Source organism: Eubalaena glacialis, chromosome 19, assembly GCF_028564815.1.
Source record: "Eubalaena glacialis isolate mEubGla1 chromosome 19, mEubGla1.1.hap2.+ XY, whole genome shotgun sequence".
Lineage (NCBI taxonomy): Eukaryota > Metazoa > Chordata > Mammalia > Artiodactyla > Balaenidae > Eubalaena > Eubalaena glacialis.
The window spans coordinates 3,567,100-3,592,151 of record NC_083734.1 but is presented as its reverse complement, the minus strand read 5'-3'; the positions used below and the strand labels follow the sequence as shown (position 1 = coordinate 3,592,151).

Below are 25,052 nucleotides of genomic sequence, written 5' to 3'. Positions count from 1 at the left end.
ATCTTTATATATTTGGGCTATTAACACATCTGTGATACCTGTTAATTTCAGAAACTTGTGAAATATGTTTTTTTCCTTTACTCCTTTTATGAGTTTCCAGCCTGGCTTCATAAGGGCTGCCCCATTCCAAGGTATATATGCATTTAGAGTCTCCCAAGTTTCTTAAACAATATTTTAATTTTTTTGATTTTTATGTATAAATCTGTAATTCATGTACAGTGTATTTTTGTACTTGGTATAAAGAGTGGAGTCTTTGTTTTCTTACAAATGCCTGACCAGCCATCCTGAAACAATTTATTAAATGTTTCTCCACCGAGTTAAAATGCCCCCTTTACTGTACAGTAGCTCTCATATAATTTGGATCTGTTTCTGGATTTTCTCTTCTGTCCAACATCTGTGTACTCCTTTGCTTGTATCATACTGTTTTGGTTGCAATGGGTTTGTAAGTTTCAATGTATAGAAAGGCAGGTCCCATATCTGCATTATTTTTAATATTTATATTTTGGCTATTCTTGGACATCTCCTCTTCTAATATATTCCAAAAATAATTTTATCCAAGTCCAGAGATAATCCATTGAGATTCTGACTGCAACTACATTAAATTTATATGTTAACTTTGTAAGAATGGGAATTGATGAATATAACATGTAAATATATAAATTTATAAATTGGAACTTGTATATACTATATATATTTGGTGCTATTCAGTTTATTTATTAACTTTGTAAGGATTTTATATTAAATCTCTCTATCAGGGAACCCACGTGGTACAGTTCTCCATTTATTCAGGTCTTGTTTTATGTCCTGCATTAAATTTTTTTTTAACTTTTAAAAACTATATTTAAAAGAAAAGCAGTGGGGCCTCCCTGGTGGCACAGTGGTTGAGAATCTGCCTGCCAATGCAGGGGACACGGGTTCGAGCCCTGGTCTGGGAAGATCCCACAGGCCGCGGAGCAACTAGGCCCGTGAGCCACAACTACTGAGCCTGCGTGTCTGGAGCCTGTGCTCCACAACAAAGAGAGGCCGCGATAGTGAGAGGCCTGCGCACCGCGATGAAGAGTGGCCCCCGCTTGCCGCAACTAGAGAAGGCCCTCGCACAGAAACGAAGACCCAACACACCCATAAATAAATAAATAAATAAATAAATAAAGCATTAAAAAAAAAAAGAAGAAAAGAAAAATACTAGAGGAATAATCCCATTAAAAAAAAAGAAAAGCAGTAAGCACTAAAACTGGGTTAAAGTACAACTAAGATTTGTACTCTGCAGTATTTACTAGGCTAGCAGGTAAGGTGGGTATCACCAGGTTCAGAGAGCGATGCCAGCTTTATCATGTGCGTATCCTTAGAGTAAGCGAGAACACTTTAATGCAGTATTATTTCTTGAATTGAGATATAATTCATGCACCATAAATTTTACCCTTTTAATGCATAGAATTCAGTGATTTTTATATATTCACAAGGTTGTCCAGCCTTTACCACTGCCAAATACAGAACACCGCACACCCCCAAAAGAATCCCCCCACTCCTCAGTAATCACTCCTTTCCCCACCCCCAACCCCTGGAAAACACCGATCTGCTTTCTGTCTCTGTGGATTTGCCTGTTGTGGACATTTTACATAAATGGATTCGTACAGTAGGTGGCCTTTTGTGCCTAGCTTATTTTACTTAGCATAATGTTTTTCAAAGTTCATCCTCGCTATAGCATGGGTCAACACTTCATTTCTTTTCATGGCTGAATAATACACAAAATGCCATATTTATCTTTTCATCAGTTGATGGACATTTGGGTTGTTTCCACTTTTTGGCTGTTATGAATAATGCTGCTATGAACACTCGTGCACAAGTTTTTGTACGGACATGTTTTCAGTTTTCTTGGGTGTATACCTAGGATTGGAATTGCTGGGTCTGATGGTAAATCTTTAAGTTACTGAGGAAGAGCGAAACTGTTCTCCACAGCAGCTGCACCGTTTTACATTCCCACCAGTAATGTTCGAGGGTTCCAATTTCTCCATATGCTCACCAACACTTGTTATTGTCTGTGTTAGTTTGTTTTAATCACTGCCTTTCTACTGGGTGTGAAGCAGTATCTCATTGAATTTTTTTGTTTTGTTTTGTTTTTGTTTTTTTGGCTGTGCCGGGTCTCAGCTGTGGCTCGCGGGATCTTTCGTTGCGGCGCGGGCTTCTGTTTGTGGCGTGCGGCTTTTCTCTTCTCTAGTTGTGGCACGCGGGCTTAGTTGCCCCGCCACATGTGGGATCTTAGTTCCCCAACCAGGGATCAAACCCGTGTCCCCTGCATTAGAAGGCGGATTCTCTACCACTGGACCAACAGGGAAGTCCCCTCACTGTGGTTTTGATAGGCATTTCCTAATCACTACTGATGTTCTTGTGCTTGTTGGCCATTTGAAAATCTTGGATAAATGTATATTCAGGTCTTTTGCCCATCTTTTAATTAGGTTGTCTTTTTGTTGTTGTTTATATATTCTGGATACTAGGTCCTTATCAGATATTTGATTTGCCAATACTTTTTCCCATTTCACTTTTTTTTTAAAATAAATTTATTTATTTTATTTATTTATTTTTGGCTGCGTTGGGTCTTCATTGCTGTGCGTGGGCTTTCTCTAGTTGCAGCAAGTGGGGGCTACTCTTCGTTGCTGTGAGCAGGCTTCTCATTGCGGTGTCTTCTCTTGTTGCGGAGCACAGGCTCTAGGCGCGCAGGCTCAGTAGTTGTGGCTCGCAGGCTCTCTAGAGCCCTGGCTCAGTAGTTGTGGCGCATGGGCTTAGTTGCTCCGCGGCACGTGGGATCTTCCCGGACCAGGGCTCGAACCCGTGTCCCCTGCATTGGCAGACGGACTCTTAACCACTGTGCCACCAGGGAAGCCTCCATTTCACTTTCGTGATAGTGTCATTTGATGTACAAAGGTTTCTATTTTTCCTTTTGTTGCTTGTGCTGTTGGTATCATATTTAAGAAACTGTTGCCTAATCCAAGGTCACAAAGATTAACATTTGTGTTTTCTTCTAAGAGTTGTATAGTTTTAGCTCTTACATTTAGGTCTTTGTAGTAGTTTTTAACATTGGGACATGTGAGTCTTACAACTTTGTTCTTTTTTTAAGATTGTTTTGGCTTCTGAGTCTTGCAATTCCATATTGTTTTAGGATCAATTTGTCAGTTTCTGCAAAAAAGATAGCTGGAATTTTAATAGTGATTATAACATTTAGACAGATCTTATATCTTTTATGTTGAGCTTATTCCTAGGTATTTTATAGTTCTTGAAGTTGATGAGAATGGGATTTTTCCCCCCATTTTCATTTCTGTCACATTATTGCCAATTAAAGACAGTCTATTGATTTTTGTAAAGATACCTATTATCCAGCTGCCTTACCAAATTCCCTCATTTATTTTAGTAGATTTTATGGACATCTCTTGGGTTTCTAAACATAGCGGTCTCTTCCAATACTTATATCAGTTATTTTGTTGTTCTGTCCTACTTCATCAGCTTCACCCTTCAGAACAACCTTGATAATCATGATGATGGCAGCTTACCTTTCTACCTTGTCCACTTGGTTTTAGGTGCTAGATTTCGGTAAATAGTGTTTATTATATTTACATTGTATTCTTTTTTCCTATTTTTCTTGAAAGTTGTTATTAGGAATAGTGACTGAATTTTGTTATCTTTCGGCGCCTATGCATAGAAGAATATGGTTTTTCTTCTTAATTTGTTGATGTAATGAATTATGTTGATGGATTTCCCAAAGTGGAACCATTCTTGCATTCTGGAATAATACCCTACTTGGTCATGGAGTAGTAATTCTTTTGATGCACTGCTGGATTCAGTTTGCTAATATTTTCTTTTACATTTTTGCATCTATATTCACAAATAAAATTGTCAGGGTTTTTTTTGGTGCTATTTCATGTTTTGTTATCTTGTCTGTGAATTGGAGTACTTTTCTATTTTATGCTCTAAATAATATTGGAATTATATTTAGATAGCTGTAAAACCATCTAGACTAGGAATCTTAAAAAAATCTGTTATAATTACCTTTCTAATTTCTTCTGTGGTTATTGGGTCTGTTCCCTTTCAGTTTTTAAGTCAATTGTAGTCATGTAAAGTCCAATTAATAAGGTGCCCACCATTGGATATAATCCAGTTCTTGTTCCCTAGTTCCTATTCTCAAATGTGGGTGGCCAAAGCTGTACTGGGGGGGGTGGGCGTGGAAGGGGGTTTGGAGGCGACCCCCAGATGCGACTCTCTCAGTTTAAGGAGAGCGTTTTTTACTTTGCAAGGGCTCAACAAAAGGAGCAGTGTGCAGTTCTCCAGTGGGCGGAGACAGCCGCCACGCCAGCCGCAGCCCCTCGCAGAGCCTGGCTCCTCTCCCTCTCCCCACCGCTGCCATGCATTTGGTCCCGAGCATCTTGCTGCACAGGTGTCCCTCCCTCACTCCTGGAATCGGCCAAGAAAGCAGGACAGCCACCTGCCCAGGAACGCTGACCTCCTTCAGGTCTTGGGTGCACAAGCTTGATGCCGAGTCCTTGGAAAATTAAAAAAACTGGTTGTCATTCATCTTGCAGTGATGCAACCCTGCATTTTATGGGATTGAAGTGTTTGGACCCTATCTGTGACATTACGGTAGGGTCTGGCGGTGGTCCAGCATGTACTCGGAAGCCATCCATTTCCTTTCGATTTTCAGTTTTGTTGCCCTGGACTGTGCATAGCATCTCCTATAGTTTTCTCAGTCTCTTCCATTTGTGGGGCTGTCCTATCCACTCTGTTCCCAGTAACGGCACGTGTGTCTTCTCTCTTTCTGAATTGGAGCTTCCCCTCTTTGGGCCACTTCCTGTACTACCAGCTGGCTCGGAATAGCTTCCAAGCCAGACCCCTTGCTGCCCTTTTGTTTGTAGCACCATTTTAGGACATAGGTTCTTGAGTGTTAAGCTCCAGATCTCTCTTCCTATTTCCTGCTTCTCCCGAAAGACTGATAGTGAGATATTTGATGGTATGCCGTTAAACGGACATGTCTTCTCTAGATTCAAATCTGATATGTAGGCCACAAAGATAAATCCAAGGAATTATGGTTGAACTAATTCAGTATAGGCCATTCTTTTGTATGTGTTTATGTCTGATGAGCCCGCTTTGGAAACAAGGTAAAAATACAGTGCATTTAAGAAGGGATTTCAGGGCACTTTACGTTCATTTACGACAATTGCGTGTCTGTGTTAGGGGGCTGACATACGTTGTGCCGTTATGTAAATTGTCTTGCACAAGAGCTTGAGAAGCTAGCAGGGTGGCTATTTTCCTTGGGTGGTGTGTGTTCCGGTGGTTCTGGTTTTGTTCCCCAGAGGAAGAAGCTCAAGTCTGGACAGCCCGTTGGCCTGCAGGGCCTCCCTTTGCTTAGAGGCCGAGAAGCTTGGAGGAGAGGGGCCCGGGACGCAGCCTTATGCTGGGATCTCCTTGGCTCCGGGAGATGAGTCGCTCCAGACACACCCCGGGCTCCCGGCCGTTTTTCTCTCTGTTCCTTGGGTCTGAGAGCCCTGCCCGGCTCAGAGGAAGTGCAGGGAGTTGATTCTCATGTAGCGGGAGAAGAGCACATAGAGGTGGCGGAACCAGAGCAGCTGGCTGCGGTGGCAGGACATGGCTCTCTGGAAGAATCAGAGGACCGGTCATGAGTGCTGGCGCCGGCGGTTTGTCGTTTTCGCTCTGCTTCCTCTCCTTCAGGCCTCCTCCCACCCACATACTGCAAGCTATGGCCTGATCTGGCTTCTGCTATGCCCTTCGAACCCCTCTGGATTGGCCTCCCTCTCCCGTCTCCTGAAACCCGATGTGATAACAGCAGAGGATGCTGATGCAGCCGAGCACTATCTCAGTGTAACAATCCTGTGAGTAAAGGACTATTATTATTGCTTTTTTTTAACAGATGAGGAAACTGATTCATCCGTCTCAAATAGCAAGTAGGTAGTAAAGCTGAGATTGAACCCAGAGCCATCTGGTTGGTTGTGGAGCCTACATTCTTAATCCCTTGGCTCCACTACCCTGCATAGATAACTGATATAGGGCTGTTTTGTGCCCAGACTCCTATGGATCAGCTAAGCTGGGTAATTACAGTCACTCTTAGAAGAAGAAGAAAAGGAATAGTACCCATATGTACTGGCTCTCCTTGCCATACAGTGGGGGAAATGTTATCCTGTTATTCAGATCTAGTGTAGCTCACTTTTTAAACAGAATAGATCACAACAACTGATTTAACTAGATGTAACCTATATAAATGGTTCCTGTTTTTCTCTAAGTAGCATAATTAATGCTTTTAATCTAAGCTAATATCATTGCAAACCTTTATGTAAAAAACTCATTTTATATTCACTATCGGAACATCCGTGGCTTTAGAGATGTAAACACCCCTGTGATGCCTGCGAGCTTTAAGCTGATAAAGAGAACTGTCGCCATTTCAACAGGAAATACAACTAAAATTTTTAAATAAAAATGACTTTCAGAAACAAAATGGATGTGTGAACTCACAGAATAGTGTTTCAATTTTGAAGACCATAGTGAGAATAAAATGTTCATTTTAGAAAAACGTTGAGGGAAGGTAGGAACTCTGTGGTCCAAACACACTTGTCTACTTGTGAGAGATTCCGAGTCACAGGGGCTTCCCACATCCTGCTGCCCAGGTGGCCAATTTTGTAGATTCCCTCATCTTTCAGTGGCTGCAGCACCCACTCAATAAGATGGGCACTTCCAGTAATTATATATTTATGGCCAGTTTGGTTTTTTACAAGCTTTTCTTCCTATTACTTTTTGTTCAAAATTTTCAAAGGAATACTGCAAAATATCACAATTGTTTCTATTTCCTCCCTACTTTTGGAACATTTTCACTACATGTGTTTCAAAACTCTGATTGTTCTGATTATATAGTACCATATCATTTATCTGCTAAATATTAGCTCCTTTTTTGGGCCTCATAAATTATACTAGTGAACATTCTTGTACATCAGTCTCTGGACACAACTTTATTTCTTTAGGATAAAATTCTGGAAATAAAAATTAGTGGGTCAGAGAAAGTATAGATTTATTGATATATTGCTCTGCAACCCGTTTGTGTCTACTTAATGTACCAAGAACTTCAAAAGATAAGTACAACTTCTGAGAAGACTTCTGATATTTACTGCTGTTGCTTCCCAGAAAATGATAGCCATTTACACACCTATTTCATTTAATGGCTCAACATGGGTTCTAGCCTTTGAACCTTTCCACTTGGATAGCAAAAATGGAAAGGGCCAAGGCTAGAACTCCTCAGCAGCCTTCTCAGGCCACCTGCCCCACTGACCACCAAGAGTTTTCACCAGGAGGGCCTCGCTGGGCCTGACTCCTCAGCCGGCAACCTGTGGTCAGCCCCAGTGGCTCTTTACAGAGGCTCCTGGCAGGTCTGAGTTCCTCTTGGCTCAAGCTGGGAGCTCTGGTCCACGTGTAACAGGGAAAAACCGGTGAATCGAGATGTCCAACCGTAAGGGGTGTGTGACCTATTTTATGGTGCGCCCATGCCATGGAACACAGGCAGACATTACAATGTGAACACCTAATAACCCTGGAGAAAATGGTCATGATGTTGCTAAAGTAGGTTTCAAATAAGCAGGCTCTGTGCCTCCCGCTCTAAATGCCTGTGTATGAATACTCTTTATGGAGGGCGTATATACTGTCAAGAGTGACTACCCCTGAGGGGTGGGCTTGCAGGCAGTGGGGTTTCTGCTTTTATGTATTTCCAGATTTTCTACACTGAGCCTGTATTGTTAATTGTTTTTTTTCCAGCACATATTATTGCTATAATCAGAAGAAAATGTGCAAGTCCCTGGTCTACGGCTCCCAGGGTCTGGCTGCGGGCCAGCTCTGGGGACAGAACCGCTGTGGAAGGCCTTGGTGAGGGGCTTCGAGGAGCCAGGGACGGGGCGCAGACCTGGGGGGGGAGTACAGGGGTGACCGGGGCGGTGCTCACCTGGGCCTGGGCCACCTCTCGGCGGCTGAGCACGAAGAGGGCGTCGCGGGCGAGCAGCAGGGAGCAGGGCAGGTCCAGCAGTGAGAGGTACTTGCGCAGCAGGTTCACAGACCGGAGCGTGAGCACCGAGCACCCTGGGGGGTGGGCAGAGGGGGGACCTGCTGCCTCAGGCAGATCTTCCCGAGCACCACCCCTCCCTCCGGGCTCAGGGCAGGGCAGTGTCACCAGAGCTGCTCTTTGCCCATCATTCTCACAGACAGGAAGGGTGAAAGGGCCCCAGAACACCTGGCGGCCGCCCTCCACCTGCTCTGCGCCCCCAGCAGGCAAGGGTCGGCTGCTAGAGGCTGGGATCGAGGCCCAGGGAGAGGGGATGCAGATAGGATTTCTGTCCTGGGAGGCCAGAGACCTGGTTCCTGCTCGTCACTAAAGAACTGACGGGCTTGGGGAGGTCCTTTCACCTCTGTGAGCCTCAGTTTCCCCACCTGTATGATGGTGTTGGTCCTGAGTGTGGGACTGGCCTGTTTCCCAGGGTTGATACAAGGATCAAACACATTAGAGTCGTGTTCCGAAGCCCCCGTGGCACCACCAGCCAGAAGGGCCATCATTCCATCCCCAGGGCTCTCCTGTGAGGGTGCACATCGTGACAGAAGCCAGCTCCGGGAGGTTAGGGGGTGTTGCACAGAAACTGGCCAAGCGGGTCAGACGCCTTCCTGTGAGTTGGGAAGAGTTTCAGACCCGTCCGGCACCCATCCGTCACCCACAGCCTGGCCAGTTAACTGGGGGATGGGTGTGGGTTTGGGTGGACATCCTGAAAGGGTACCAGAGGCGGAGCAGACCTGGCCAGGGAGAAACCAGGTGGGTGAGGGGCAAGGCCTGCGGAGGTGGTTAGCTTCCTGTGTCAGCCCGACTGGGTCCTGCGTGCTCAGATACTCGGCTAAACGTTGTTTCTGGGTGTGTCTGTGTTTCACGGTTGAATTGGATGACTTGGTAAAGCAGAAGGCTTCCCCAGCATGGGTGGGCCTCATCCAATCCATTGAGGGCCCGGACAGAAGGCGGAGGAAGGGAGAATCCATTCCTGTCCATCTGACTGCAGAGCTGGACATCGGTCTTCTGCCCCGAGACTGAGATTTACACCATCGGCTCCCCTGTTCTCAGGCTGAGTGACGCCCCAGCTCTCCTGGGCCTCCGGCTTGCCGACGGCGGATCCCGAGCTTTCTCAGCCTCCGTAATCGTGTGAGCCAATTCCTTACTTTATATGTATATATATAAGTGCATATAGCACCATATCTGTCTACCTGTGTGTCCTGTGTGGTTGTGTTTCTCCGGAGAGCCCCGACTACACGCTCCTCCCTCACACCCGGAGGGTACTTCCCAGTGGATACAACCTGATTTCAAGACCCCGGGACCCGCCGAGACAGGCACACTGAGCTGCGTCAGGAGAGTGTGGCCCTGCATCCCCCCACCCCCGCCCTGCCCGGCTTGGCTGAGGGCAGCTCTCTGTATGTTTACCAGTTTCACTCTACAGGGATAGTAACAGTGACCTTTTACAAGAGGGACGGGCCTTACCTTTAGGTAACTTCCCTTCTGCATGCAGGGTCCTGGAGGAGGGAAAGGACAGGTGAGAGTGAGCGTCCCTCTGCAGTTAACAGGCAGGGCCTTCAGAGCCATGCCTGCCCCACCCTGGGGTCCCTCCACTGTCGGTTTCTAGGCAGTTTCTTGAGCATAAGTCACCATATAGATTCCCTGGATTCCACACCTTTGGCTACAGCTGAAGGGACCAGGGTGGGTCCCTTACCCAAGGTCAGCCGATCTGGAGGTGGCCAGTGGCTTATGAAGTGCCCCGGTCCAAGCTTTGCCCAACAGATATGAAGGTAAGGACACTGGACTCTTTGAAGTTTTTCTCTTTTGAAATTGAGATGTGAGAGTGGTGGAGAATATTTAAAATGTTAATTGGTATTTCCTCTCTGATGCCCCTTTCTCCTATTTGACACCCTGCCCCACCCCTTCTGCCAGTAGAGGCCCTTCTGTGCTCACTGCCTTAAGAGGAGGGGTGAGGTGGGTCCACCAGCAATGAACTTGTTGTTTTGAAAGCTGAGGGATGGAGGGATGGGGCAGAGTCCCCTCCCCCCACCAACACACAGACACACGTACTCATCTGGAAGGGATCCTCGGGAGCAGGGGTTAAAGATGAGAAGTTGGGAGGGAACGGATAAACTTACAGGCCTGCCACCCGCCCCCCGGCAGAGCCTGAGGAATAGAAAACCCTGAGGTCAGAGGCGGCTTGTCCTGCGCTCTGGGTAGAGCCCTGGGGATGATCTCCAGGGAAAGAGCTGGGAGGCAGCATCTAGGTGGAGGAGGAAGAGGCCCTGGAGACGCGCCTGGAAACGGCACTTCAAGCCATGAAAAGCATTGGGCGCGTTCAGAAGAGGGTCATAAAATCAGTCCTTCACATCAGGCTGCCCCCTCCTTCTCCAGGCCACGTCCAGCAAGCTGCTCACGGGTCCAGGGGGAGCACGGCTCCAGAGGTCAGGACACACGCTCTAGGTCTGCGTGACCCCGAGTAAGTCCCTCAAGATGTGTGAGGATCAGGGTTTTTTTACTGGTGAAATGCAGGTGCGTGTCAGTAAAATGGAGAGGCTGCAAAGAACAAGTAAGGTTTCCTATGACGTGCACATCCTCCTTCTCCAAAGAAAGATCTGAAATTGTGCACAAAATACACAGCAGGAGAGAACAAATAAGCTGGAGTAAGAGGAGGGAAAAGAGGGTGCAGCCAGGAGGGACGCCGATCCACAGAACTCAGTCCTTAGTCCTATGCGTGTGCTACAAGGAGCTGAAATTTGGCCCTAAAGCTTTCTGTGGCCAAAGCAGAGGGATAGATCAAATCCGTTCCCCCACTTGCCGTATCCGGGGTGGGGAAACTCAGCTGTTCAGGAGACGAGACCATAACACCAGGACTCGAGGGTGGACCGCGACGGGGAGACCAGCCGCCCGGAGAGTCAGAGCGCCCTACCTGGCAGCCGCATACAGAGCAACGTGGTTGCTGTGGCCGCTCACACCCCCCGCGTCGAAGGTCACCACCTGCAGAGACACACAGGGTTTCACTCCGGGCCGAACCTGTCTCTCCCACCTCGTCCCCGCGGCCCGGGAAGGACAGGAGGACCCAGAACCCTGCGCCTGTTCACGTTCTGAGTGTATCTGAACGGACGTGGGAGCGGGTCGGGGGTGTGTGACCATTGTTCGGCCGACTGTGTGGACACCGTGGCTGTGGGTTTGACTGTTCACTGTTTTTCTTTTTTTTAAATAAATTTATTTATTTAATTTATTTATTTTGGCTGGGTTGGGTCTTCGTTGCTGCGCGCAGGCTTTCTCTAGTTGCGGCGAGCGGGGCCTACTCTTCGTTGCGGTGCACGGGCTTCTCATTGCAGTGGCTTCTCTTGTTGTGGAGCACGGGCTCTAGGCGCACGGGCTTCAGTAGTTGTGGCACGCGGGCTCTAGAATGCAGGCTCAGTAGTTGTGGCACACGGGCTTAGTTGCTCCGCGGCATGTGGGATCTTCCCGGACCAGCGATCGAACCCGTGTCCCCTGCATTGGCAGGTGGATTCTTAACCACTGTGCCACCAGGGAAGTCCCGAAATTTTTTTTAAAAAGGCATATAAGCTAATCGCATTATGGTGGATACGTGTCATACATTTGTCAAAACCCACAGGACGTGCAGCACCAGAACTGAACCCTAAAGTGAACCAGGACTTGGGGTGATGATGCTGTGTCAGCGCTGGTTCACTGACTGTAACACATTGTGGGCTCGGGGGCTATGTATGTCCTTTCTGCTCAATTCTGCTGCGAACCTAAAACTGCTCTAAAAAATATACTGTATTAAAAAAAGGTCACCCCAGAACTCAGGTACCCTGTTCTGAGCCCACCCTTCCCCGCAGCCCAGTGTGGGCCCTGTGTCCACTCCCACCTCTGACGCTAGCTGCCCCCGCCCCTCAGGCATGTTGCAGCATGTCACCCTGGGAGTGATGTCAACTTTCAGTGTCTAGGTCTCCTCATCTGTGAGACGGGAAGAGTGAGGCCTGCCCGCCTTTTCTCTCTGGGTCAAGGTGAAGGTCAAGTGAAGCCACGTGGGAGTGTAGGACCTGGACAGCAGTCAAGGCCGAGTGTCCGCTGCCCTCTGGTGGAGGTGACACCGGGGCTGGGCTGTCACTGGCGAGCTGGGGCACACTCCCTGGTCTGGGGACTTGGGGCCACTGCAGTTTGGCTCCATCACTTCTGAAATTCTCCAAGGTCTTGTTTCTTCTTCATCCTATACTTTCTGATAAGCCCCCTCTCTTCCTGCTTCGAGGAGGGCTGAGCTGATCTGTCTCTAGCCCTGGACTCGTGCAGGTTAGGACCTGACAGCAATGGCGTCTGCGGTTCTTTGCAGAACTCCATCCACCTTCCCTGCTAAACTGCAGAAATCTCTGGGCAAATGAAGTCTTACCCAGACCCCAGTAAACAAGAGGGAACAGTGGGGCTGCTCTCGCTTCTCGAAGATAGTGGCTCACAAGACATGGTCTGTACTTTAGAGGATAAACAGCAACTCGTGTCACAGGTGCAGGACACACGACAAACACTGTCCCAAAGAGGGCTGAAGAAGTCAGGGAAAGCCTCTTGGAGAAGGCGGTCTTAAGCCGGGCCTGGACCACAAATCACTTTTCTGGGACACAGACTTGGGAGACTCTTCTGAGAGCAGGAAAGGCACGCAGAGCGTCTGTGCCCTGAAGCTCCTCCCTGGATGTTCGGGGCCATGGCTGCAACACGGTCTAAACAACAGCCCGGCCCCTCAGTAAGGACCAACCCTGTTGATCAGCAAACAGCACCGAAGGAAGGTCCAGGTCGGAGACGGCCAAGTTCACAAAGATGGGAGTTCATCCTACAAGCAGGAGTTACTGGGAAACCAGCCGTTCCCATGCATCAAAGCGGGGGAGGGGAGAGTTTGGGGACTGGCCCTGGGGAAGCTGGGGTGCCGAGGGCCACTGCGGCCCACCTCACAGGCCCCGCCCTGTACCCCAGGCCAGCCCGGAGGACCAGCTCTGCCCCCCTGCCAGGCTTGGGGCCCTGAGAGGGTCTGAGTGTGGCCTGGGGGGTGGCGGGCAAGAGGATCCAGGCCAGGCAGCAGGCCCGGGCTGTGAACCCTCCAGCTGTCACCCTCAGACCCTGTGGGAAGTACAGCTGGGAGGGGCGGGCATGCGGCTCTGGGTGACCATATTTCCAGCCAGAACAAAGAGAGCAGCCAGCGCAGAGCCCTGCACCTCCGCCTTGTGTGGGTCAGAGCCAGCCACTTAGGTGCCCCTTTGGCCCATGTGGACGAAGCTCCCGCTGTATTTCTGTCATTAGAGCTCAAAGACGGTCTAATATATCCATGAAAATCTGCTCTTAACAAAGGTCTAACAAATCCGTTCACTTGGAGAATTCATCACCGATAAAAGCTTCACAGCAGGGATCATCTTTGAACGAGGCTTCATCAAAACTTAAAGCAAGTGGTTGGGTCTTTAAATGGTAGGATTTAGGTATTAACTCATGAAGGGTTAGCACTCTTATTTTAGAGGTGGACACCTCCTTGGAGCCTTAAGATCGACTGATGGCGGGGCCCGAGAGTCGAGGTGGGTGTTCCTGGGCCGTCCGCCTCTGCAGGTGAATTGAATGCCCACTAGAGCTCTAACCGTGACCAGAGTGTTCTCCCCGCAGGGGCTGTGAATTTGTCCTCGCAATTTCTGGAGTGAGGACTCCAGGCTTAAAATCCTAGCTTCACACTTGGCGACACTGGGCAGCTGCTGGGCCTCTGGGGGCCTCAACTTCCTCAGTGTAAGGTGAGCATTACAACAACACTTACCTCCAAAGTTACAGTGATACCTTAAAACGAAAACGCTTGGTAGAAAGCTCTGTGCCAGCGGGTCGTGGCACAGGCTCGAGGGGTCCTGCGGTTTCAGGTGGCAGCACAGGGGTGGGAGTGGGTGGGTGAAGAGGGCGCACTTTGGAAAAATCTCTGCCTCTGTCTGAGCGCTGGGATTTCAGTGACTCAGGAAGTGTGTGTGTGTCCCTCGCTGGGTTTCAGACACACGCAGTTAGGCCTCTGCTTCGAGCGGAAGGATCCCCTTACCAGGTTGATGCGGCTTCAGCGGAAGGATCCCCTTACCAGGTTGATGCGGCTGGCTTCCACGTGCCGGAGGAGGACGTCGGCCACCCGCTCAGTGTCCCACCGCACGCCGGGGTCATCTGGGAAATCCCTGGAAGGAAGAAGCACAACCTGGAAACCGTTTCTAACCCGGTGCAGGCTTCCCCCGGGGCTCCGGTAGGTGTGGGGGGCAGAGGGGAGGCAGCGGCATCCGGACGAAACACGACACGCTCTGGGGGCTTTGGCTCGTGGCCGGGGGAGGGACCAGACATCAGAGAGACACGGCTCTGTCCATGAGCTGGGGACAGGTGTGGTACCCACGAGCTCGGACGCAGGGCAGAGGGACACGTGTCTTCCTTGTAAGAGTCAGAGGAACGGCGCGTTGATAAAAGTACGGAGTTGCTTCATTTAACTTCAGACAGGTGTGAAGGAGCCTTGATGGATGAAGTTAAGTAGCCTGTTTGTTGCAAGGTCGTTAGGGATGGATATGACTCAGGTTTTCTGACTGTAGACCAGAGAGGTTTCAGCCCTGGGGAGCACCGCAGCCCCATCCTCCCGGGCACCCTCAGGGGCAGAGGCCTCTGCAGGTGACTCCAAGCCTTATTGCTCCCTCCCCCTGCCACCTGCTGATCTGAGGCCAAGGCCGTGGTCTGCCTTCAGTTTGAAGATATTGTTCACAGTCTTATAAATAGATGGCCATCCCTGCCGGCTCAGGTCCCGGCAACACCCACCTGCTACTGGGAGGACACGGGCCTCTCCGCTCCCCACCTGGCAGGTGGCTGTCACCTCTCCATGGACAAGGGCCGTTAACGGACCCACTTAGGACTTTGGTCAAAGGAGAGTCGCTGGAGGTGTTTCAGTAGGAAAAGGACATGACCCTCAGCACTAGACAACGCAGCTACTTTCTGTGCTTCCTTGGCTACCTCTTCCACACCCTGGGGAGCCTCCTGCAGAGGTGGCTTCAGGCTTTTCAGAGCACTGTCCTGCCAGCTGTTCCCCCGCGACAGGACAGACAGCTCAGCTGAGGGGACTGGACAGGGAGAAAGGGAGAGGGAGGGACCAGGACAGAGTCCTGCCTTGTTCCCTGGGAGGGAGGTGAATATGGGATGGAGAACATGGCCTGCTGAGCTCAACAGCAAGAGAGACAGGAAGACACCCTGGAGTGAAAACAGCTGCACACACGCCCCTGGCTGGGAGGCCCACATAAAGGTATCAAGGCGTCATTTTGGAAGCTGGATTTACCAATGATAGTCACATGGATGGAGAAGCAGTGTAAGAGAAAGGGTAGGATGGCTGTTGGCTAAGCCTAGTTCTTGGGTCTGAAGTGCTGAAAGGTGAGCCCCCGAGTGGGGAGCTCACTGCCGCCTTCTGGGCACCTCCCTCAGAGCCAGGCCCATGGGAATAAGTATTGCTCCCTGAGGTTCTTTCAGGGCCTCTACCCTGAAAGAGGAAGTCAGCTATTTGGGGGACTCTGGACTGTCGACACGCCCCTCTGTAACCCGATACATCTGATGCGTCAGCACCGCTCTTGGATCTAGTCCAAACTCCTCTTGGTCAGGCATTCGAGATCGCCCCAGTCTGTCTCCTATTTGACCCTCTTCTCTTGATTTGGGCGAGTAAATGAGATAACCTATGTGACAAACTTTACATTCTAAAACTGTAAAGCGATGTGTAAATGTCAGAAGAGGGTCATAAAGTGGACCTATGTGAGAAACTTTACATTCTAAAACTGTCAAGCGATGTGTAAATGTCAGAAGAGGGTCATAAAGTGGTGGCTGTTATTGAGGCATTAGCCTAATTTAGGCCCCTTCAGAAAGGAAGGAAGGCAGGGGTCCCCCATCTTTTTTCCTTGCTCTGGAAGTCCCTTGCGGAGATCTCTGCTGACTGCCTGCATCAGTGGTCGCTGGTTTCATAGTGGGGTCTAGGCATCCCAGGAGATGTGTAAGATGGTCCACTGAGGTTAAGCAAGAAATTGCCATAATTTCTATTTATGTGTCTCTATCTGTTTAAATGTCTATCTTGTAGCTATTTTATAAGGTATCATACATTAACAGAGTTTGACACGTATACAATTTAAGTAAGCGCACAGATACTGGCAGTACATATACTCCGATTTTGTTGCTTTTTGTCAGGGGCCTGTGATCAGAGCTGTGTGGAGATCCCTAGTCTAATCTACTCGCCCTACATTTTACTTCATTTTTTCCTGGATATTTTAAAACAACTTTATTGAGGTATAATTTACATACTATAAAACCTACCCATTTAAAATGTACAATTTAGTCATTTTTAGTATATGTACAGAATTTCTACATTTTATTTTACTAGCATTTTGCATATATTTAATTCTTGATTCTCTAACCTATTATAAGTTCCCTGATGGCCAGGTGCTACGTTAGCAGGGGCCAGCTAGGAAAACAGAAACCACCAGGTATTTCGGAGGGAATTTAATACAGAGAATTGCTTACCCCATTGATGGGAAGAGCTGAGGCGCCCAGCAGGGAACAAGGAGACGATCGGAGACTGGAGAAGCCACTGTCACCTCTAGGGTGGGACATCAGAGTCTAGGGACGGGGTGATGGCGGGAACTACAAGGGCAGTGGCTGGAGTCACGGAGAACATTTAGCTGCTGACGGAGGTGCTGCCCGAGGTGGAGGGAGCAGGAAAGACCCTGGTTTTCCCCTCCTCTGCCTTCAGTCTCCCATCACAGCCACCTATTGTCAGACCTGTTGAGAAGCCAGTTGACTGGCAAGGGAGCCTGGAAAGTGTGGTGTCCACTGGTCCTGAGCAAAGGCATAAGGTGTTTGGTAGTGCTCCCGGCAGGTGCCCAATGCACGTCTGCTTTCAACTGCATCCCAGTTTGTTGGTTTTTTAAAAAATATTTATTTATTTGGCTGCACCGGGTCTTAGTTACGTCATGTGGGATCTAGTTTCCTGACCAGGGATCGAACCTGGGCCCCCTGCATTGGGAGCGCGGAGTCTTAGCCACCGGACCGCCAGGGAAGTCCCTGCATCCCCGTCTTGACCCTAAGCCTTCGAAGGGCAGCAGCAGTCTGGCCACCTGCCTGTCGACCTTGTCCACCCCTCTGGGAATGCAGTAGCCCACTAGCTGCTCGGGTGTGGAGGGCAGCAGGGAGCACCGTCAGGAGGTCGTGGAGGCCACTGCCGGGCAAGCAGGATTCCAGGCTCAGGGAAGGGAGACGTGGCAGTGCTTGATGGGCAGCTTCACCCCCGCAGCTCAGGGATGGAGCACCGCCCACGCTCAGAGGGTCCAATGTCACCAGGAGGCAATGTGATGCCAGGACGGACCACAGAACACCCGAGTTCCAGCTCCCTGCTCACCAGGTGACCGGGGCACGCGCTGTGTCATCAGGAAAGCTGGGAGAACCTGGGCCACACCTGGTGACCTCCTGAGAGCCCTGACTTCTAGGACTTTATGTTGCGAGAAGTTTCTGAGGGAGGTTAAAACACTGACCATGGATGGTAGTTTTTAGGAAAGAGGAGGGGTCTTGGATGGTAAATAGCATCCTGTTCCCTTTACTTTCCCAGAGCTCAGCCACGCTCCCAGTGCTTCCCGATGGCCTTTTCCTAGTGCAGTGTTTGTTCATTACTGGGTACTTTGCACTGGAATAGTGCCTGGCACAGAGTAGGCACGCGTTATATGTTGTCTTCCCCTTATTATTTTGTAATGTTTTCCCATTTCCCAAGAGACAGAGGGATTACTTGTCATCATGAGGAAGAACTGACATTGATTTTGGACTAGTGTCCCCCAGTGGCTGCCGATCTGTGGGTCTGATGAGGGCTGAGCATGTAGAGATGGTCTCCCCAGAGTCTCACGCTATCTTGCTCGAAGTCTGTCTGTGATGGGACTGGAACGTGACATCATCCCGGAGAGGTGACATCATCGAAGTCAGGAAAACAGCCTTCTGCTTCCCTGTCCCTGGAGTCCTCCCTTCACGCGGCCTCCGGCCTCTGATAACTTGGGATTCCTCTCTGCTCTTCTTTCTACCCAGCCAAATCTAACACATCCTGTAGAGCCTCCTCCACGGACCCTTCTGGATGGAGTTTGGGGCCCTCATTTCTGAAAATAACTGCAAGTCCAGGGGTTCCCCCAGCCACCCTCGGGGTGATAATTCCCTGGAAGCACTCGCAGAACTCACCGAGAGCTATGATGGGCACAGTTAACAGGTTTTTACCGGGAAAGGATACAAAGTAAAAGAGTAAAATCAGAAAAGGAAGAGACACGTAGGGCAGAGTCCGGGGCATTCTAAAGGCGGATGGTCTGTTGTCCTCTCCCTGTGGAGTCTGGGCGCTATTCTCCCAGCACTGACATGTCACAGTACACACGGAGCATCGCCGCCAACCGGGGGCGCTCACGCGAGCTGTGTGGTCAGAGTTCTTATCAGGGCTCCATCACTTAGTCAGGATTGATTGGTTGCTGACCGGCTGCCCAGGTGGTTGATCTCAGCCTCCAGGTGAGCTTGACACCGCGTGACCCACAGCCCCACCCGAAGCTCCGATGTGGTGCCACCCCATCCCCAAACAAAGGCACTGCCATCAGGTATGCCAGAGATTACTTCCCAGAAGCCAAGCGCAAAGGCCAGACCTCTTTTTGGACATGGCCAAATTCTTTACTACGAACTTCCTTGCATTTAGGAACCTTACTGAACTTTTCTACCAACTATGGCTTGGGACAGCCACACTTCACACCTAATTAGTGCAACGTTCTGCTAATTTCCATTGTTTTGTGTGTCTCTCTACCTGTAGTCAAGTATGAGAATAGATCTGTGTCTCACCTATGTCTCATGTGGTACTTTGCACAATTCAAGTCAACCCAGTTTATGTAAATAAACAACAACAATAAATGAGCTCTGCCGTGTGCCAGGCACCGACCGCACTGAGAAGCTTAAGTGGTTGGCTGAGCCACAGGCAGATGTACCTACCTGCCTTTGGGGGTTGGAACATAAAAGTAAGAGCTTTGGAAGATAGCAATTTTATAAAACAGATTAGGGACAAAAAAAAAAAATATATATATATATATATATGTATATATATGAATTGCAGAGGGGAGCAAGGCATCCCAATGGGACCACTTCCCCTCAAGGTAGGAAAATATAAAATTTGATACTGGGAAACTTCAAACAGAGAAATGTAGAAAAAGTGACTCCTTTGAGACCAACTACGTGAGTTGTCTTCTTCCTGAAGTTCAACCCTAATCAACTCAAGGCTTGGGTCCAAGTAATAACTTCTGCAATAGTTCCTTTCTTCTCTGATGGATTAACAATTCCACCTTAGATAAACATGCTGGCAGAGGTGTAAACACAAGTGTGAGTCAGCCGTTGGACCCCTCCTTACGGGAGAGCTGGTGAGTGGCCTTTGCCCTGTTTTCCTTTGTGCTGTCCTGCTTCTTGCTGGCCGGAGTCGGCGGAGGGTGACTGGAGTTGAAGCAGCCGTTTTGGTGCGTGAAGTAGCCTTAGGTATGAAAGCCAGACACAGTGGAGTCGCCACAGAGAAGGAGCCCTGGCCCTTCACACCAGGCCCAGACGGTGCAACTCCTATCACAGTTATTGTAGTTATTGTGGGTTTCCTGTGATTTGCTGCATAACCAGATCCTGATTTATATACGCCAGAATTTTGTAAAGCCTCCATTTTATTGATTATTTAGGTTGTTTCCAATTTTTATTATTGAAATAAGGTGGTAACTAGCATCCTAATACGTAACTGTTTGTATGCATCTCTCAATATTTCCTTGGGATAAAATCATAGAGACGTACCTTCGGGGTCAAAGGTGAAGTGAGGAGAACCTGGGTAGATCTCCCTCTGAGGAACCGTGTTAAGAGGAGGTGAAGGGACTTCCCTGGCGGTCTAGTGGTTAAGACTCCGTGCTTCCACTGCAGGGTTCAACCCCTGGTTGGGGAACCAAGATCCCACATGCCGTGTGGCATGGCCAAAAATAAATAAATAAACAAATAAAACAGTATAAAAAATTTAAAGAAAAAGAGGAGGAGGTGGAAAGCATGTTAACTCACAAGGAACAGCATCACGGAGAGAGAGCCGTGCACTTCACAGGCTGGAAGGAAAGACTAACAGGGACAACTCTTATCCAGAGCGCCAGTCTTTCTAAACATCTCAGGTGTTTTGTACCTACTTCCTTATCCCTAAGAGCTCCCTGAAAAGGCCAGTTCACTTACATCCTGTGACAGCTGGAGAGAGCGGGTTGGAAGGGAATGAGTTACACGTGGAGTAGGCGCCGATAGCTGGCTGAGTGGGGCTGTAAGGGAACACGTGTGTTGTCAGGGCCCCAATTTCATCTTGTTAACCAGCCCTTCTCCTGGGAAATCACGTGGATGTAATTCAGAGCCAATAGGAAAGCAGAGGTCAAGCCCTAAGAGTAGTCAGGCTTCATATTTGAGGAACATCCGGACTCGCCCTCCTACCTGAGGCAAATGTGGTGGGTTCGCTTCAGCGGCTGACAGGTATTCTGCAGCTGCTTGTTCCTCTCCCCGAACCCAGATCTGAGCAGGCGAACTATTGAGAGGTCCTAGAAACTTCCTTTAATTATTAGCAAGCTCCTTCTTGGCTTTTATTGCAATTTTAATGAAAAGAGTATGGAAATGCCTCAGACGCTGATCTATGCCTGGGTAGCTCTGCTAAGATGTAAAGCTGAGTAACCCTTTCTGGCTGAGACAGGATATGGTGGGCTGAAAACAAGTTTCTGGCCAGGTTTGGCCAAGTAGAGCAGAGATGACACCTCTGAAGACCTGAGGACAAGGACAAGCAGGGATTGCACCAGGCGCCCTTACCTGACACGCCTTCTCCTTCCAGGAGAATTCCCGCCTACAGAGCCCTTCAGCCCAGAAATGGTCAAGCTGAAGCTGCTCTGAAATGTCTGGCAAGTCACAATCAAGAGGCCCGCGGTCTCTCCCGCTCCTCACTCTAAATCTCTAGTCAATCAGGTGATGTTTCCTGATAAAGAAGCCAGCCGTGGAGAACCAGGAATGGGGGTGGAATTTCCAAGGTTGTTTACAGACGAAGACTGGAGACTACTTAAAACATTAAAAAGACCTAGGAAAGATTGTTTAAAGAAAACAGGCACTTTACAAAGCAAGAAATGCAAGCTGCCAACATATATTCTTTTGATTCTCAGAAAGAGTCAAACAAATGCAAAATGAAAGCAGGACATGGTGTGGAGGAGGGCTCATAGGAAAGGGTGCGGTTCTGTCCCCCGGTCGAGCTTAAATGGCTGCACCTGTGTGCAAGGGCAGTTTGGCTACGTGCGATTATTCGTGCTCTCTGACCTTATCTTTCTAGAAATTGACTCTAAGGAAATAATCAGCCTAAAAGTCAAAGTCCGATCAGGCAGAGACACCACTTTCACTGCAATTACAGGGGGAAAGAGGCCGGCAGTTCTGTTGTTCTGCCACCAGGGAGCAATTTCTCTAACTTCCTGAATTGTGGTTTATGAAAAATGCTAAAGATAACAGAGTTTTAGGGCATGTTCAAAGTAAAAGCAAAGAAACTTAGATACACCCAAGGAAAGGAATGTTAAAGCAAAACCAAAAAAAAAAAGAACTCCAGTTACTAAACTTTAATTTTGCTCCTGACTTAAGAATGAGACTCATATGAAAGAGGAAATCTATATAGAGGAATTGAATTTTGAAAACAGCCTGTGAGAGAACTTCCAAATAAAGGGCTCTGGGTGTCTTCAAGTGGCCAGGTATCCTGGCCTGGGCTCCCCAGAAAGCAGGGCCAGGACGAAGGCCTATTGGGAGGTGTGATCCGGGAGCAGGAGGGAAGCCGCACGGGGAGGGAGGCGGTGCTGAGTTGCGGGCTGGCTGCGGGGACCCGCGGGCTGCAGGACTGCGTAGAGGGCAGGCATCTCAGAATCGTGCATCTGTCCGGGAGGAGAAAGAGGCAGGTACTGATCTCCGGGGGCGGGGTGGTCAGCTCTCCAGTCCTTTAGGGCTGAGCACGCGTGACGGACTCCGCGCAGGGGCAGGGCTGGCCCGGGCGACGGGCCGTCGGCCTCCTGGCCGCGGGGAGGTGTCGTGGGTGGTGCCGGCACGCACCGCGCAGGGCACGGCAGGGCGGGGCTCCCAGAGGGGAGGGGGTCCCTGCACGTTTACCCGTGCGGGCTGGACATGCCCTCGGCGCCAAGCGCGGGCGCCAACGCGGGTACAAGGCCCGGGGAGGCGGGGGAAGGGGCTTGGCTGCTGCGGGGGGAGGAGGGTTTGCGGGCTGGCGGGGGCCGCAGAAGCGCGGGGAGCACCTCGTAAGGACGCGGCCCTGCGACCCTGAGCGGGCGGAACGCGACCCGACACAGCCGAGGAAGCGGCCCTCCCCGGGGTGCAGTTAACAAGCGCGCTGTTAATTCCGCTGGAAAATGCCCCAAACCTAGCCCTGCCCTAGACCTTCGCGCTCGGCCTGTGAGGGTCATAGAATGAAGTTTGTTTTGCTGCCGGCGGAGCAGCCTCGGACTCCGACCTGCTCTGCTCTGTCTAGTGACTTGCCCGGGCCCAATGGGGGCGTCGTCCCGGGAGGGGGGGAAGGGGGCGGTGGGCCCTCCTCCTCCCCCTTCCCCCCGGGGAGACGGGCTAGCCGGTGGGAACCGCGGCGTGGGACACGGGCCGGGGGCTGATCACCGCGCCCCGCGGGCGCCGCGCACGCCCTTATTTGGTCCTGTGGCTCGTCTGCCTGCCTCCTCCCCAGCCTCCCTCCGGCACATTTCTAAACCCCGGGGCTTCCTCTGTCAGACAGGCGGGCAAAGGTCATCTGAGTTCAGCGCTAACCGGAGGCGGGCGAGCGGAGTGCTGGCAGATCACCTGGGCCCGGGCCCCGGACCTCGGGCTGCAAGAGCCGCGCCCAGGCCAACGCGTGGCCGGAGCCGCTGGGTGCGCCCGAGACCCCGGGGGATCCGCCGGGCTGGGGCCGGTGCGGGGACCTTGCGAAGCGGGCGGGCGGCTGCGGGGCGTCCCTTGATCGCCAGGGACCAGCCTAAGAGGAGTAGAGAGGAATAGAAACCTGGGGAAGAGGAGGAGGGGGAGAAAGGAAAGAACAGAGAGAGAGAGAGAGAGAAGTGAAATAGACCAGCCTGTGTCTGTGAAGTGTCCGCTCTGACAGGGGCCCCTCCTTAAGCAGTTTAAGAGCCCAGACAACGATCAGATGTCCCAGGAGACCCTCGTCCACATAGGCTCCCCACCCTAACCGTACAATGGATCTTCGTTTCTCAAGGACAAAAAGCAAATCATGACTGTTAGGTATACCTGTAGCTCTCCTTTCTCTGAAAGATGCGTTTTATGTTAGTATCACAACAAAGTGTGCAAAGCTTGCAAGGTGAGAAATTCTTTTCCAAAAATTGCTAATTTATTAGCTGTCTTACGTGGCAACTGAAAAACAGAACGTGCTCACTGAACTCCCTTCAGAGGTCACAGGGTTCTGCTGGAGAGGCCCAGGCCTGTGTCCGGACCCCTCCCCTCTCCCCACCGGACACACAAGGGCTCCCCTGAGCAGAGGCTGTGTAATAACGTTCTCAGAACAGAGAAGGAAGGGCCATAGCCTAAACTTTTGATGGGTCTCTCAATCTTCTGGTGCCTGAAACGTCTGCCTCATTCCTTTTTCTAAAAAAGCCAAATTTAGGGTTATGTCAGAGAAGGGGTTCATCCCTAATTTTGGCAAGCACCCGAGACGCTGTCACATGCCAAGAAACAAGAGCAGACATGTACAAAACAAAACAAAACAAAAAAACAGACAGAAAGCCAGAGGGTGGGGTGCGGAGTCCCCCGGACCACTTGGCCTGCTCACCAGGACACCCTGGAGTCCCAAAGGGTGGGGTAGGGGGGCTGAACCAGGGAGCCAGGGCAGCTTAGGATGAAAGGGAACCTTAACTTGGAGGTTCCACTGGGCTGCAAGGCACTGTGGGTGCAGGAGGACCAGACCAGTGCTCAAGTAGCAAAATCCAGGACAAACGGCACCATCAGAAACAGCCAAACACGTTGCTACGGGGGATCAGAGAGGAAAACTTAAGGTTGCACAGTGTGGATAAAAAAGACTTCTGTGGAGGTGGAGGCGTCTGTGCTGGGTTGGGAGGAACAGGCCTCCCGGCAGGGGCCAGAGCTCCAGTAAGAGGAGGAGAGCAGAGCACGGTGTGCAGGCTGAGTACGGGGCTGTGGCTGAGACCACAAGTCTAGTTTCGCTGGGCAGGGGGCACCTGCCCCCGTATAGAGACTGTCGTACAGGGAGGAGCACGGGGTGGTTTCTGCAGGGCAGTGGGCAGATCAGGTTTGCTTCAGGAAATCAACCTGGGAACAGTGAGGGGTAAACTGGGGGAGTGGAGCATAGCGAGGCATCGGCAAGGTCCAGTTCAAAGACGTGGCCATGCGGATGGAAGAGAGCAAGGCGCCAGGAGCTCTTACGGAAGGAGACTTTGCCAGATTTAGCAGCTGATTGGATGGTTCATCCATCATGAATAAGGAAGAACACAACATTGAAGGTGATTCCAGCATCACACACAAGGGCTCCACGTTTAGAAACAGTGCCTTCCTTACAGTCAGATGCCATCGCTTTATTTAGTCATCACTTGGTGTGATGATCCAAAGTGCCAGGATGGGCACTGAAATTGGTGGTACCCAACTATAGAGAGCTCATCCAAATGGTGCTTACTTTTTTGGGTTCGTTTTAAGATCATCAAAATTACAACAGCATGTTAAAAAAAATAATTCTCATGAAGAAGCTGTAGCCATGGAGAAGCTCTCCGGGAATAGCCTCAAGGGAGCAAGAACCAGAACTGTAGCTTGGCGAGCTCTTGAGTCGGGATGGGGGAAGAGGATCGGGTCTGGTGGAGCAAAGACAGCGCAGAGCTGTCAACGGGACCAGGGCCGCGCAGGGCTTGAGGAAGAAAAGGCCGCTGGATTTCACCCCTTG

At 50.2% G+C, this 25,052-nt stretch overlaps 1 protein-coding gene across 2 annotated transcripts in view; it reads right to left on the bottom strand.

Annotated features, from left to right (window-relative positions):
- Positions 1-1,536: 1,536 nt before the first annotated feature.
- Positions 1,537-25,052, bottom strand: part of PIGL (phosphatidylinositol glycan anchor biosynthesis class L) — a 53,473-nt gene continuing 29,957 nt past the window's right edge. The window contains exons 3-7 of one of the 2 annotated variants that reach the window (XM_061176744.1): positions 14,157-14,247; positions 10,992-11,059; positions 9,548-9,579; positions 7,982-8,115; positions 1,537-3,171 (exon numbers count right to left, since the gene is read on the bottom strand). In XM_061176744.1, the coding sequence (XP_061032727.1) occupies positions 3,157-3,171; positions 7,982-8,115; positions 9,548-9,579; positions 10,992-11,059; positions 14,157-14,247 (340 nt within the window). In that variant the 3' untranslated portion in view covers positions 1,537-3,156. The other variant, XM_061176743.1, reaches the window with a different exon arrangement.